Genomic DNA, 15,296 nt, shown 5'->3' with positions numbered 1-15,296 from the left:
TTTTTGGAAAGCCACTCTGCTCTCACTCAACAATTGATGTGGTCTAGGTGGGGCTCTGTTCCTCCCTGCAAGGTAGAACTTGTGGTCTAGTCTAGCGCACTCACACTGTTCCTTCCCCCTGACACAATGATAGGTTCAGGTGACCAGGTCCATCCAGTCAGGTGCAAAACCTACCAGGAAGTGACATTTTTTTCTCCTGGATTCAGATGTAAGCCTTGATCCATCATGAAGGCTGAGAAGAAAGCCAGCCCTGCAGATAAAAAAGAAATGGAGAGAGGCAAATCTACCTCTGGGTTTTTCAGTGACATGAATCAATAAATTTCAGTTTTTTGCTTAAGTAGTTTGGAGTTTTCTTTCATAGTGATATTGAGCGTTTCAATGTCTCACATGTTTCAAAGCCTTCAGAGTTAACATAAACTTGATTTGGCATCACTGATCCATGCTATGAAAAAACTTTCATATGTGAGACGTGTTGGAAACACTGTAGCTGTGATTCTGATAGTTTGTACAGAGGCAAACACTTAAGTACTATGAATGTGGGAATACCATTTACCCTTGGTAAAGCTGGGTTAACACTCATGTATCCCAAATGGTTGGAAGTTGTAGCAATTTAAGCTGTAATGAAAATTTCAAGTTATTATAAAATTGAAGCTCTATCAATATTCTGTAGGGAAGATGCATGTATTAAATAGAAAGCTTTATTTATTTCCTACCCAGTTTCTAACAAGTGGATGCTGAATTTTTAATCTTATTTTAGATCTTTTCAAGATGTTTCTTTTTTGACCTCTCTATAGTTAATTATACTAATGTTTTCCTAATATTTAGTTATGTTCTCATAATCTTAGTTGGATACGGGATTACAGATTTTTTGTGTGTCTTGCTGGATAGTATTTGTTAATATATTTAGAATATTGTCATCTGGGGCACCTGGGTGGCTCAGTCAGTTATGCATCTGACTTTGGCTCAGGTCATGATCTCATGGTTCAGGGGTTTGAGCCCCACATTGGGCTCTGTGCTGACAGCTCAGAGCCTGGAGCCTGCTTCGGATTCTGTGTCTCCCTCTCTCACTGCCCCTCCCCTGCTCACAGTCTCTCTCTGTCTCTCAAAAAATGAATAAAAATGTTTAAAAAATTTTTTAAAGAATATTGTCATCTATATTCTTAAGTGTGATTACCCTGTGATTTTTTCCATCTTTCTCCAGATTTGGGAATGGACTTATACAGGATTGCTAGAAATAGCTAAGAGGCTGATCTTTTCCTGTGCTCTCGAGCAGTTTCAGAAGCCTAGCAGTTATCTGTTTCTTGGAAATCTGGAAGAAAAAAAGCCCACCTAATAAAGCTGGGTGGGCCAGTTGGTTTTGTTGGGGGTAGTATAGAGGAGAAGAGATCGTTACTACTTTTTCAGTTCTTTCTGTGGCATTGATCCAGTTACACTGGCTATTTCTTCTTGAATAAATATTGGTAATTTATAATTAAAAATTTTTTAATGTTTTTAATTTATTTTTGAGAGAGAGAGAGACACACACATACAGTGTGAGCAGGGGAGGGTCAGAAAGAGAGGGAAACACAGAATCTGAAGACAGTCTCCACGCTCTGAGCTAGCTGTCAGCACAGAGCCTGATGGGCTTGAACTCATGAACCATGAGATCATGACCTGAGCTGAAGCCAGACGCTCAACCTACTTAGCCACCCAGGCGCTCCATGTAATTTATAATTTTTTAATGTTTATTTATTTACTTTGAGAGAGAGAGAGAGAGAGAGAGAGAGAGAGAGAGAGAGAGAGAGAGACATAGTGGGGGAGTGGCAGAGAGAGAGGAAGAGAGAGAGAATCCCAAGCAGGCCCCATGCTGTCAGTGTGGAGCCCGATGCAGAGCTCGAACTTATGAACCATGAGATAATGACCTGAGCTAAATCAAGAGTCAGACGCTTAACTGACTGAGCCCAGGTACCCCTGTAACTTATAATTTCTTACTGACATTTACAAATTATTAGCCCTGCCTTTTGCCCAGATTGTATATCCTACTTAAAACATTTTCAGTATTTGCTCCGTGGCATTCCTAAATTTGTTGGTCAACAAAATCTATATGAAGAGTTTTATTACTCCTATATTTGCATGCAAAAGCTTGACATTTGTCCTTATAATGCCTGGACTAGCATGTCTGCCATGATCTTATAACCAAAGAAATGGCCTGGGTTATCCATCTAAAGCAGGGTTCCTCAAACTTGACACTATCAGCATTTAGAACCTGATAGTTTTTTGTTGGCTTGACCTCTGCACTGTAGGATGTTTAATTTACCCACTGACTCTACCCACTAGATAGTATTTGTAACACTCTTGCACTCTCGCCTGCCCCCAGTCTCCACCCATCTAGAGAGATCCTAAGGGTATGTTTTAGCAAAAATAAGGAGCCAGTCCTCTTTGGATGCATGCCAGTCTGTGCCTTGTTCCCTCCCATGCCTCTTGTGTGCTATCATCTACTTGTCCCGACAGTTCTCAATTCCAGACTTAACTTGCCATCTGAAATCTTGTCCTGAGAAGACAGCTTTACCAGATGGACAGCAGTCCATCCAAGTGGGGAAGACACTGGGAGATCATCTTTTAGTAATAATGGACTTGTAATTCTGCAGACACCAAAAATGATTTAGGCAAAGAAATGGTCCCAGTTACTTGAGTCAACATTTGTTCTAGTGGTTGCAAAATATTAGCCTTTTATTTGTTATAACTGTTCTTTAATACATGCTAATAACCAGTAACATTTTCCGTGCTTTACTATGCTAGGTATTTCACATTAACTCAATCCTCCCAGCAGCCTTTGAAGTAGATACTGTTACCTTGTTTCAGTTAGGAAGTTGAAGAGCAGTGAGTGCAATAAGCGGAAGAGCAGAGATTCAAACCCAGGCGGTCTGACTTTAGAGCGCGTGCTTTAGCCATTACACTGCATTGCCCTCCTTTCCCCACTGCTTTTTTTTTTCTTTTTAAGCTTTATTGTATGATTGACATATGGTTGAATCATTTTTTTTGATTTCTACAAAAGGTCTTGCTGGGATTTTGATTGGATAGCTTTGAATATATAGGTCAATTGGAGAGAATTGACAACAATATTGAGTTATTCAGTCAATGAACACTGTGTCTCTCTGTTTATTAGGTGTTCTTTCATTTGTCAATATTTTGTAGTTTTAAGCATGCATATTTCAGACATGTTTTGTTAGGTTTATACCTAAATATTTCATGATATTTTTGTGGTATTGCAAATGGTACTATTTTTGAAAATTTATTACAAATGTATTGTAGGGAATTTTATTTTCAGAAATTTCAGTTTCCAACAATTGTATTTTTCTTTTTTGTACCTTACCTTTGATTCTGTGACCTTTCTAAACTCACTTGTTTGTTTTAGGAGATTGTGTAGATTCTTTGGGATTTTCTATGTAGGTAGTTGTTTCCTCTTATAAATAGTAGCAGTTTTATTTCTTCCTTTCCAATCTGTATTCCCTTTATTTCTTTTTCTGGCGTTCTTGCACTTGTTAGGACTCCCAGTATGGTGTTGAATAGTATTGGTAAGGGCAAACGTACCTGCTTGGTGCCCAATCTTGGAAGGAAGGCTTTCTTTCCATCACTATTCAATATGTTTTCAGCTGCAAAGAAATAATCCACATCACATCCTCTGTCATTGTAGCCACTACAGCCAAACTTTGAGTTTAGCCATATGTTTTTGGGTAGCCAAGGCAACAGTGACTTTGTGTGTGAAACTGAAGTCCCACTGGAACTTCAGCCCTAGGCTTTTCAGAGAGCTGGGAGGGAAGCTGATATTTCCCCACCACTTTAAAGTCAGGAATAACAGCACATGTGCCACGATCATACACTATAACCCGGGCCCCCTGATCTTACAGTGCTGTTAGTCAGAGTTAAAGAGAGATAACAAAGGAGTTAGAGGGAGAGCTGGGTATTCAGGCCCTGAGGTGACCAGGGGAGAAGGTGGCCCCCAGTGGAATCTGAGGAGTGGCTGAGGCCTTAAGATAATTATGTTTGATGGTAGATACCACAATAGACATGGGTATGAGTATACATTTTTTTGTAGATGGTACAATAGACCTGCACCAATTAGCTATTTATTAACCCTGAAGACTCACCAGGAGACTATCTAGATGACTGGGAGTAGAGATTACTCACTGACCACTTAGGCAAAAAGAGGATTTCAGGATGGCTAGCTTTTCCCCATTCAAAAGGTCATAAGGACATTGGATTAAAGTCTTGGTCAGGGTAACCCATATTGCAAAATTCTACAGGATTTCTCTCTAAATATCAAGAGAACAGAGTAGTATGCACTCGGATTCACAAAACGTGACTATGTGGGAAATAAGCAACACTGTTGAACTGCTGGTTCTCCCCCAGGAGTATGTCACCCAGGAGGTGACAGCGCTTGTTCACCTGCCATTCACCTGCTAGACTAGTCTTGATATAATTACTAAGTGATTTGAAAAAAAAAAAAGACTTGCATAAAAATCAATAAAATATCATGGAGAAATAAGCACCTAAGTTCAAGTCTTGTTAGAAGGCATCTGCTAATGCTCATTATGGCCAGGTTGAAAGGTGGCACAGTATGTGGTTTGTCCAAAGCACTTCAAAATACAACTGAAATCACACTGCTTCCCTGTGGTGGCAATTTGCCAGAGATCATTGAAATACTTCTCCTCACTGGGTTATTGTTTTGTTGTTGTTGTTGAGAGTTTGTGTAATTAAAAGTATAATGACCCCCTCCCCCAAGCAGAAGAATCCAGCTCTTCCCAAGTCTTGCCACTGAACAAACATATAGGTTTCCATTACTCTAAAGACGAATAAACTTATCAACGATAAAGACTTTTTATTTGTTTTATGTAGAGATATAATGGATACTTATATGATGTAAATGCCCAGAATAGATGAGTCTGTAGAGTCAGAAAGTAGATTAGTGATTGTCTAGGAATGGAGGAAGGCCTCACATTGGGGTTGTGTTGATCTTGTGTTGCTACTGTAACAAATTAACATGAACAGTAACTTAAAACAATACACATTTATTCTATTTATTTATTAGTTTATCTTATAGTTCTAGAAATCAGAAGTCCAAAATGGATTTCACAGGGCTAAATTCAAAGTATTGGCTAAGAAGAGATTTTCTTTTCTTTGTTTTAAAGTTTATTTATTTTTAGAGGAAAAAAGGGAGAGAGGAAGAGAGAGAACTCCAAGGAGGCTCTGCACTGTCGATGTGGAGCCCAACAAGAGCCCGGCGTGGGGCTCTAACTCATAAATCATGAGATCATGACCTGAGCTGAAACCAAGAGCTGGGTGCTTAACTGACTAAGCCACCCACGCACCCCAGGAGAGACTTTATTTTCTTGCCTTTTGCAGTTTCTGGAGATCATCCACTTTTCTTGATTCATGGCTCTTTTCCTCTAGCTTCAAAGCCAGCAATGATGGACAAGTTTCTCTCATTCACTGTCCTCTCTGTGGTTCTCTCTGCCAGTGACCTTATCCACTGTTAAGGACTCTTAAGATCACACTGGGTGCATCTGGATAATCCAGGATAATCTTTTTTTATTTATTTGTTAATGCTTATTTATTTTGAGAGACAATAAGAATGAGTACATGTGGGAGATGACGAGGAGCAGAGAAAGAGGGAGAGAGAGAATCCTAAGCAGGTTCCATGATGTCAGCACAGAGTCTGATGTGGGGCTCGAACTCACCAACCATGAGATCATGACCTAAATCAAAACCAAGAGAGGGACACTTAACCCACTGAGCACCCAGGTGTCCCGAGATACTCTTATTTTAAAATCAGCTGATAAGTAATCTTAATTCTATCTGTAACCTTAATGCTTCTTTGTCTTGTAACCTAACATACCAGGCCACCCAGGTGCCCCTGAGGGGAACATTATTCTGCCTATCACAGGGAAAATGGAAAGTGAATGCTAGTGCTGATGGTCATGGAGTTTCTTTATGGGAATGATGAAAATGTTCTAAAAATGATTGTGGTGATGGTTGCACAATTCTATGAATATACCTGTAAGGATGCAGGTCTGATTCCGGTTTCCCCTCTGACCTTGAAGGCCAGTTAACACCATTAACATTTCTGAGGGCGGGCCTGAAGATGGAGGTTAAGACTAGTCACGCCCAACCTGAGGGTCCTAGTCACGGCCTACCTGAGGGTTCTGGGTCCACTCTGTAATTGGTTAAAGTTACTGTCAATGATGTGATGCTGTATTGATTGGACCCCTGCACCTGTGTCACAATTTCCTGTAACTCCCCTTCCCAAACTCATAAAAGGCCCTGCCCCACCTTGTTCGGGGCTCACTCCCCGTGGATCCAGTGTGTTGTTGAAGTCTGTGAGCCCGAGTTTAGGCTGGCCGGGCCTAAATTTGTAATAAAGCCGTTTGCTTTTGCATGCGTGCTTCGGCCTCCCTGGCGGTCTCTGGATTTTGGGGGTGATATTAAAATCTGGGTACAACATAATGGTGCATTGGCCGGGAATCCCCCCCTTCAAAGCTCCTGGGACCCCGACACGTTGGGCCTAATCGCCAGCTGGTGCGTGCACTCATTTTCTTGTCCTTCTGTGTGCGTCTGTCTGTCTGGGTCTTCGGACCGTCTGGGTCCTTTGGGACCATCGGTTGTCTGATCCCCAAAAACTATTAAATTGTGAGCTTTGTGCTTTAAATGAATTAGTGTGGGATGTGAATTACATTTTAATAAAGCCAAGTGTGTATGTGTATGTGTATTCAGTATTTATACAACCAAATTCTGTAATCTTCCTGCCTGGAACCAGCTCCTCTTCCTGAATTAACTGAATCTCAGTTAATGACACCTTCATCTATCAGGTCCCACAAACATTATGGCTATTATCGATTGCTTCCTCTCCTTCATGTATTCAGTCGTCTTAAAAATTTCCACTGTTTTCACTTCTTAAATAGTTCTACAATAGTATTCCTTCTTCACAGTCCTGGTCTTTCTAACGTGACTGGATCTTTACCCTTAAGGACAGGTTTTTTGTTTTGTTTTTTGCCTTACTACCTATTTGGCAGTGAGTTGACATTTGTGGACCATTCTGAAACTTGTTATACTAAAATACAATTAAATGGCTTAAAAAATAAACCTGTGATAATTAATATACATGTGTCTTTACCACTGTGATGAAATCAAATGACAAGATCTAAAAGTGAGGCCTAATAACGATGATTATTTCAAATTAGGGAAGAGAATAGCTTGTATATTGAGGTATCTGCATCAACTGTGATGTAATGTGAAAACATCTGTGATTTCTACTGGTGACAAAGGCACAGGTACTGCTGATGGTACTGGGGTTTGTCGCCAACACATACATGAAGGAAATGCTAAATTCCGGTTCAAGATCTGGAAAAAGACCAATCCAATCGGCTGCCTCTCCCGGGACCGCGTCCCCGCCCCGCCCGAGAACCACTGAGCGGCGGCGCACTCTGGCTTCCTAGAGAGGAAGCACGTGAGGCGTGGCGCCGCGGCCCGCTCAGTGACGCGCTTCCGGTCACGCCGCACTTTGCGCCTTTTCGGAGGTGAGTGGGGGTTTCGGTCACCAGGTGGTCTCTGCTGGCGGCGCGCCCCTCAGCGCTGGGGAAATCTGAGGCCTTGGTCCCTGAGGCCGTCGAGGAGGGCGGCGGAGGCTGTGGATGGAGAAGACGCCCCGTCCGCCCGGCGCAGCCGCAGAGCCCAGCTCTCTGGGCCGGCCACTGCCGACTTAGCGGCTGAACGCCAGCTGCGGCGCGGGGTTCCCGGGGTGCAGCTAGCCGTAAAGGAGACCAGCGTGGGCTCCGCCTTCTGGGCGCTTTCAGTTTAGTGGGAAAGTCACATAGTCATTAAATCTGACCGGTTCACTCTACCTGTTTGTAACCCAGTAGCTGCGGCTTGTTGCCTTTCAGTCCAAGACTAACTCCTTAACGTGCACAGGTCCCCGCATGGCGTCCTCTTCTGCAACTTCTACCCCCTCGTGTTGCAGCACACTCTCGTAGGCTCTGCTACGGCCTTCCTGGCTTTTCACCTCCAGAACATGCTTTTTTAACTTAACTCATTCCTATTCCTAAATGTTCCCATCTACGATAGATCCCCTGGGCAGTAATCACAGTTGTGATCTTATTTATGGGGCATCTTTGATTAATATGTGCCTTTCCTTTAGCCTGAGCTCCATGACAAAAGGGTTACACCCTTTTTTCCGTCTCCGCAGTATCTCACACTTGGCCTGGAATGAATGAAGTATACTATAAATGTTGAGTGAAGAAAACACCAAGTGCAAGTGTATAATCTCACACTGGGAGACGTAGTATACAGGGACGTGAACAAAGTAGGAGTGGAGTGTTTAACATGGGGAGCTGACCTGGCATTATCTGGGTGAAGAAGGATCAGGCTGCTGGAGAGTATCCATTGAAAAGATCCTAAGGTTGGAGCAGAGTAGTTCATAGAGAGACAACAGGAGGGATGAATATCCTGAGTTAGAATCTAGAGGGAACGGAAAGAAGGCCAGAATGGCCAAACCAAGGAGAAGGGTGACGTAATAGGCCAGCGGGAAATGACGGCATGCAGTGAAGTTAGGGAAGATGCTGGCTTTTGGGCAAAATATGACTGCTTAGCAAGAATACAGTGTCTGTAGGGGATGATATAATTAAAATAACCCAGACATTTTGGCATGTTGAGGTGGCCTTTCAGGGTCCTTTGCTAATCAGTTTCCGTCATCGCTGGGTCTTAGAACGGAGTGATGAGCAAAAAGCGGCCTGCCCCGAGGTCCAAGAGAAGGAAGACTTCCCCTTTGATTCTTTTTCTGAATTTTCATGGCAACTTTATCCTTCCATATTAACTTTAGATTCACTTTATTATGATGTTTCAAAAGAAATCCTGTCGGGATGATGATTGGAAGTGATTTAATGTAGTTACTGAAAACATGGCCTTTGGAATTGTGACAGATCTGGCTTAGAATTCAGATTCATTCATCCACCGCCTTGTGACCTTGGTAGAGAATATTATTCTCTTAGCCTTGTTTTCTCATTTGGGAAGAAAAATTCAGAGGATTATAGTGGAGACTGAATAAAGGGATATGTATTTTATATCCCAAAACTTATTTCTATTTTAACTTTTTATGTTTCTCAGTATATGTTTATTTTAAAAATAAAGGTCTGGGTTTCCTTTTCCTCTTGTTAGGTTTTGTTTTAGTTGTTTGTTTTGTTTGGATTTTTTTGTTTTGTTTTGTTTTTTGCTTGTGTGTACTTCTTTTCCCCATGTACTCCTGTCTTACCCAGGACAGGCAGCATTGCTTGATGGTATGGGCTCTGGTGCCCGAGGGCAAGTTACTTACTCTTTCAAAATCTGTTTCCTCAGCATTCAAACTTCATTGCATGGTGTGGATTGAAAGAAGAAATATATGCCACTTACCCAGTGGGTTTTCAGTAAATGATGGCTGCTGTTGTGACTGGCAGCAGGTTTGTTGGTTTAAAGGAGAGCTTTCACTGGGCCATGCTCACTCCTGGTTCTCTTTGCTTCTTCCCTCAGCCTCTGCCCTGCACCGAGAGGGAGCCCAGGTGACGGCAGCCATGCCCCTGAATGCCTGGCACCAGGTGAGCTGTGACTCCCTCAGGTCAGCCTTTAAGAGATCTAATTTGAAGGAATGGGTTATGAGAGGGATAATTCTGGCAAGACTCTTAGACCCAAATCAGCAGGAAGGCACCTCTTGATTCTCTCTAGTAGGGCTGAATGTTGGGGAGAAAGTTGATGGTGAGGGGCTGAGCAGCCAGAAGCCCTACAAGCATTGGCTGGAGAATTCCCTGGAGTGTCCAGGGAATCAGAAGTACAGCCTCCTGTACTCCAAGGATCTCTGTTGAACTGGAGGGCCCCCAGGTTCTGTAGGGACCCCCAGGGAGGGGTCTGTGAGAATGAGGGACTTGGGTTGGTGGTAGAAGTATCCATTGTTGGTGGGAGTGATTGAGATCAGTGAATTGCACGATTCTTGGGAGGGGGGAGAAGAGGGCCAGTAAGAGGAAGATAAGAAAAGGGGGTCTGTATCATCTGTCCTTCTAAAGAAAGAAGTTGGGGCTTCATATTCAGGAAAATATATCCTCCTTAAGCTCAGTGCTGCTGACTAAGATGAGGCAGCAGACTATGATATGGAAATATGCACTAGGTCAAATTGGCTTTAGGGCAGGCCACCTGAATTTAGGGATCCCATCGGGCCTCAGTGGTCTTGAGTCAATCTCTTAAACTTTTTGTATCTTAATGGACTTCATCTGTAAAGTGAACATTAAGTACCTTACATTTGTGGAACCAGGAAATTCATTTCTTGAGTTGTAGTTCAATTTTGGACTGGTGAGTTGCTCTGTGTTGCTTTACCATTTCCTCATCCTGGGTCTTACTTATCCAATGACTTAGCATCCATGAACCATATCCCAAATCCCAGTCTTGGATTTCTGACATCTGGCAGGTCTCTCTCCCTGACTTTAATCAGTACAGTATCTTCCCTATAGCTTCCACTCTCTTCTTTTTTTTTAATAGTTTATTGTCAAATTGGTTTCCATATAACACCCAGTGCTTTTCCCCACAAGTGCCTCCCTCCATGACCATCACCCCCCCCTCCCCCTCCCCCTTCAGTCCACTGAAGTATTCAATATTTTCAGTATTCAATAGTCTTCCATGATCTGTGTCCCTCCCTCTCCCCAGCTCTCTTTCCCCCTTCCTCTCCCCATGGTACCCTGCCAGGTCTCTCCTGTTAGACCTATGAGTGCAAACATGGTATCTATCCTTCTCCGCCTGACTTATTTTGCTTAGCATGACACCTTCGAGGTCCATCCACTTTGCTACAAATGGCTACAAATGCTCCTACACTGTTGGTAGGAATGTAAACTGGTGCAGCCGCTCTGGAAAACTGGAGGCTCCTCAAAAAACTATCAATAGAGCTTCCACTCTCTTCTGATCTTCTGTAAGTACAGGTGAGTCACTGGTACCATCATACCACAGTCCTGACCATTCAGTTTCCGGATTGCTGGGCAGTTGTTGACCCTGTTCTCCCTTGATACCACTTCTAGAGAGGCACCAAGTCCAGCTACTCCTGCCTGCTGGTCTCTTCCACTTGTCCCATATTTTGTATTTCCATCATTCAGGGTTTGCCATTCCTCCTCTGGGATTTTGTTGGCGGAGCATTCTAGTTAGTTTCTCTGTGAATAGTCTTGTGCCTCCCTCTCACTGTCTGCTTGTCACCGGATGCAGTTCAGTTTCCTGAGCTTGAATTTATTCCTCCAGTCCAGGGTTCTGAAATTTTAGTGTGTTCCAGAATCACCTGGAGGGCTCATTGAAGCAGAAATTCCTCTCAAGTGGGACCTGTCACTTTGCTTTCTAAAAAGTTTTCAGTTGATGCTGCTGCTGCTCCGGGGACCATGCTTTGAGAACCACTGTTATAGTTAATGGTGATTCATTAAGTCATTGAGTTGACTGGGTCAGATTATCATTTAAAAAATTTTTTTAAGTTCATGTAGTTTTGAGACAGAGAGAGAGAGCACATATTGAGGAGGAAAGAGAGAGAGAGTAATCTCAAACAGGCTCTGTACTGTACAAGCAGAGCCCGATGTGAGGCTCCAACTCATGAACTGAGATCATGACCTGACCTGAAATCAAGAGTTGGATGCTTAACTGACTGAGCCACTCTGGCACCCTGGATTGTCATTAAAAAAAAATAATAATGTTTATTTATTTTTGAGAGAGAGAGAGACAGAGTGCAAGCCATGGAGGGGCAGAGAGAGAGGGAGACACAGAATCTGAAGCAGGCTCCAGGCGGTGAGCTGTCAGCACAGAGTCCAACACGGAGCTCGAACTCAAGAACTGTGAGATCATGACCTGAGCCCAAGTCATATGCTTAACCGTCTGAGCCACCCAGGTGCCCTCAGGTTGTCATTTTAAATTGATGATCGTGTGTGCTGGTAGAGGATGGATTCAGAGCAGGACAGCCTGGAGTTGAAGCTGTTTAAGTGTCCCCAGCCATTGAACTGGTGTACTGATTGTGTAGAAATATTTAGGCAGTGAAACTGGCAGGATCTGATTACCAACTGCAGGCTAAAAATGAGCAGTGATTCTGCAAGGGATTTACTCAAGGGATACAGAAGTGCTGATGCATAGGGGCACATGTACCCCAATGTTCATAGCAGCACTTTTCAGTAATAGCCAAGTCATGGCAAGAGACTAAATGTCCATCAACTGATGAATGGATCAAGAAGATGTGGTTTGTATATACAATGGAGTACTACATGGCAATGAGAAAGAATGAAATCTGGCCATTTGTAGCAATGTGTATGGAACTCAAAGGTGTCATGCTAAGTGAAATACATCAGGTAGAGAAGGGCAGATACCGTAAGTTTTCACTCATAAGCGGAACAGGAGGAACTTAACCGAGGACCATGGGGAGAGGGGAGGGGGAGAGTAGTTGGGGAGAGGGAGGGAGGCACAAACCATGAGAGACTCTTGAATACTGAGAACAAACAGGGCTGATGGGGGAGGGGGAAGGATAAGGGGGGTGATGGGCGTGAAGGAGGGCACTTGTGAGGATGAGCACTGGGTGTTATTTGGAAACCAACTTGACAATAAACTATAAAAGAAAAAAAATGAGCAGTGATTAGGGAAGTTAGTCTTGGTGAAATCTCAAGTTTCTAGTGTAGGAGTCTGGGCTAAAATTGATACAATATATTAACTGAGGTAGGGAAACAAAATTGCTCACTGTGCCAATTAGTTTATATGATTTAGAAGAGGAGCCAGTTTTGACTGGAAGATAGATTTGGTGTAGTTGGTGTTAGGTCACCAGGGAGTCTGAGGCAGTGCTGGAGCTAGTGGAAGGTGGGGACCCGCAAAATCAGTTGAGGCATAAGGAGGTGGGAAGATTCTTTGCATGTTTAGGTAACCAGTTTGGTACCAAAGTCTATGGAGTATAGAGAGGATCTAAACCAAATGCTAGAACTTGTCTGGGAAGGTAGAGCCTCAGGGCCATCAGAGAAGAGCAACAGGGGCTGTTGGAAACTCATGAGACTTGGTTGGTAGAAGCTATTATAGATTGTCTTGGAGGTAAAAAGAAAAGCAGCTAAAAGAGCTGCCCAGCAGCAATTTGATTCTGGAAGCATGTTCTCCCAGGGAATGTCAGAGCAGACTGCTCCAGGCAGCACTAAGCTTCCTCTGCTGGGAAGCACAGGCAGGACAGTTCTTTAAGCACAGAGGGGGCATAGATGAGATTGGGTCCTCAGAGCAACCATGATCCTGTTCTAGTTAATGCAGGCTTGGGGGCTGGGGCAGAACGGGCACTCCTGGGAACACATGGCTTCGCTGGGCAAGAGGCCGTGAAGGGGGAACAGGTCTTACATGCCACCTGTGAGTGGGTTTCTCGATTGATCGAAGCTAATGCCCTTTCGTAGGTGTAACAATAAGATTAAAAGTCATTACAAAACCAAAGAAACTGCTTTAGGAAGTTCAATTGATGGGAGACTTTCTAAGGTTTTTGAAATGTTACCATGTTTGATAATATAGTACATTTTATGTCCTACTGGAAGCTCTTCTGTTAGAGAAGTTTCAGCTTTTTGGTTGTAGAACGTCATTTAATGGTCTAACATCTATAGTTCTTTCACTTCTTCTCATTAGCCATCTCTAGTAGGACCCCTCCCTCATACTGTACCTTGTCCCCTGCACTCTGGCCCTGAGTCAGAGAATTGGCTCTGGGCCAGCAAGAACTTCTTGTTTTAGGAGCTGGTGACCTTTGAGGATGTGGCTGTCTACTTCACCCAGACAGAATGGGCTGGTCTTTGTTCTGGACAGAAGGCCCTGTACAGAAGTGTGATGCTGGAGAATTATGGGAACTTGACATCCCTGGGTAAGGCTGCTTTCCTCCTGGGACTCAGATCTGTGCTTTCCTGTTTCCTTCCTTGTTTTCTCCTAATAAGCTGGGTGTGCAGTGTGGGGAGGGAGTGGTTGTCTTGGTGTCCTCCACTGTGTGCCTCCAGGGCTGGGACTGACCCACTTCAACGGTTGGTGGGTAGGGAGAGATCTTGGGTCAGTTTGGTCCCCGTGTATGGAATTGCTGTCCCGTGGTAAGAGTACATCCTGTTCTCTAAGCGACTCTCCACAGTAAGGAATGTGCAGTTTTCATTGCCACGGTTAAATTCTTAGCTTGTCTAGGGAAGGGTGTGACCCCTTCCCCGTGTTTGCATATGTCTTGTAGGATCTCACTTACTTACCTACTCTTTAGTAGGAAGGGGCCACAAATGCCCAGTTTCTTCTTGATAAGAATCTTGGCTTTCCCCAATCCCGAGTCCTCTTCTGTGTATCTTACTCTTGTGGAGGATCTTGGGGTTTTCCTTCTGTTGACACAGCAGACCCATGGCTGAAAGGTACCACTTTCTCCCCTTTTCAGGATACTCGGTTCCCAGACCTGCCCTGATCTCACTTCTGGAGGCGGGCAGTTTGCCTTGGGGCCTAGAGGCACAGGTTAACCTGTCTGCAGAGAGGACCAAAGACATCTACAAAGGTAAGTGACACAGGTTAAAGCAGGCATCTATATAGCTTGAGAGAGCAGTGTATTTTATTTATTTATTTATTTATTCATTTGAATAGTTTATTTTCAAATTGGTTTCCATAATACCCCCAGTGCTTCTCCTCCACAAGTGCCCCCCACTATGACCATCATCCCCTCCCCTGTCTCCCCCTTCCCCTTCAGTCCATGGTTCGTTTTCAGTATTCAGTAGTCTTTCTCGACCTGTGTCCCTCACTCTCCCCAGCTCTCTTTCCCCCTTCCTCTCCCCATGGTCCTCTGTTAGGTTTCTCCTAACCTGTTAGGTTGCATATGTGCAAACATATGGTATCTGTCCTTCTCTGCCTGACTTATTTGCAATAGCACTGCTAGGGATTTGCCCAAAGGATACAAAAGTGCTGATGCATAAGGGCACATGTACCCCAATGTTCATAGCGGCACTTTCTACAATTGCCAAATCATGGAGAGCAGTGTATTTTAAAATGAACCATGTTGGGAAGAATTTAAATAAAATGGGTGATTTCTCTTAGTAGGTAATATGTGACACTTTTACCTTTAATTTTAACTCTTATCAAGTTAACAAATTCCTCTTAAGCATTTCATGCAATTTTTGAATCCATTTCCCTTTCCTGAGTTTCAGCATTTCCCATTTCAGTAGTCCTTCTTTGGACAGGATGGATTTGTTCTGGGGCAGTGTTCGACCCTTGCTGGGTGCCAAGCTTCATTTAAGAAGTTTTAGACCGGGGGGGGGGGGGGGGGGGGG

The 15,296-nt window shown here is 43.6% G+C and overlaps 1 protein-coding gene across 1 annotated transcript in view; it reads left to right on the top strand.

The window, feature by feature from the left end:
* The first annotated feature begins 7,486 nt into the window (after positions 1-7,486).
* Positions 7,487-15,296, top strand: part of ZNF19 (zinc finger protein 19) — a 12,762-nt gene continuing 4,952 nt past the window's right edge. The window contains exons 1-4 of the mRNA XM_029925218.1: positions 7,487-7,553; positions 9,535-9,599; positions 13,750-13,876; positions 14,417-14,530. Coding sequence (XP_029781078.1) covers positions 9,576-9,599; positions 13,750-13,876; positions 14,417-14,530 — 265 coding nt within the window. The 5' untranslated portion in view covers positions 7,487-7,553; positions 9,535-9,575. The remainder of the gene's footprint in view (positions 7,554-9,534; positions 9,600-13,749; positions 13,877-14,416; positions 14,531-15,296) is intronic.

The sequence above is a fragment of the Suricata suricatta genome, chromosome 16 (assembly GCF_006229205.1).
Source record: "Suricata suricatta isolate VVHF042 chromosome 16, meerkat_22Aug2017_6uvM2_HiC, whole genome shotgun sequence".
In the NCBI taxonomy this organism is placed as follows: Eukaryota; Metazoa; Chordata; class Mammalia; order Carnivora; family Herpestidae; genus Suricata; species Suricata suricatta.
Note: the sequence above shows the minus strand (reverse complement) of the source record. Positions and strands in the feature narration are given on the sequence as shown.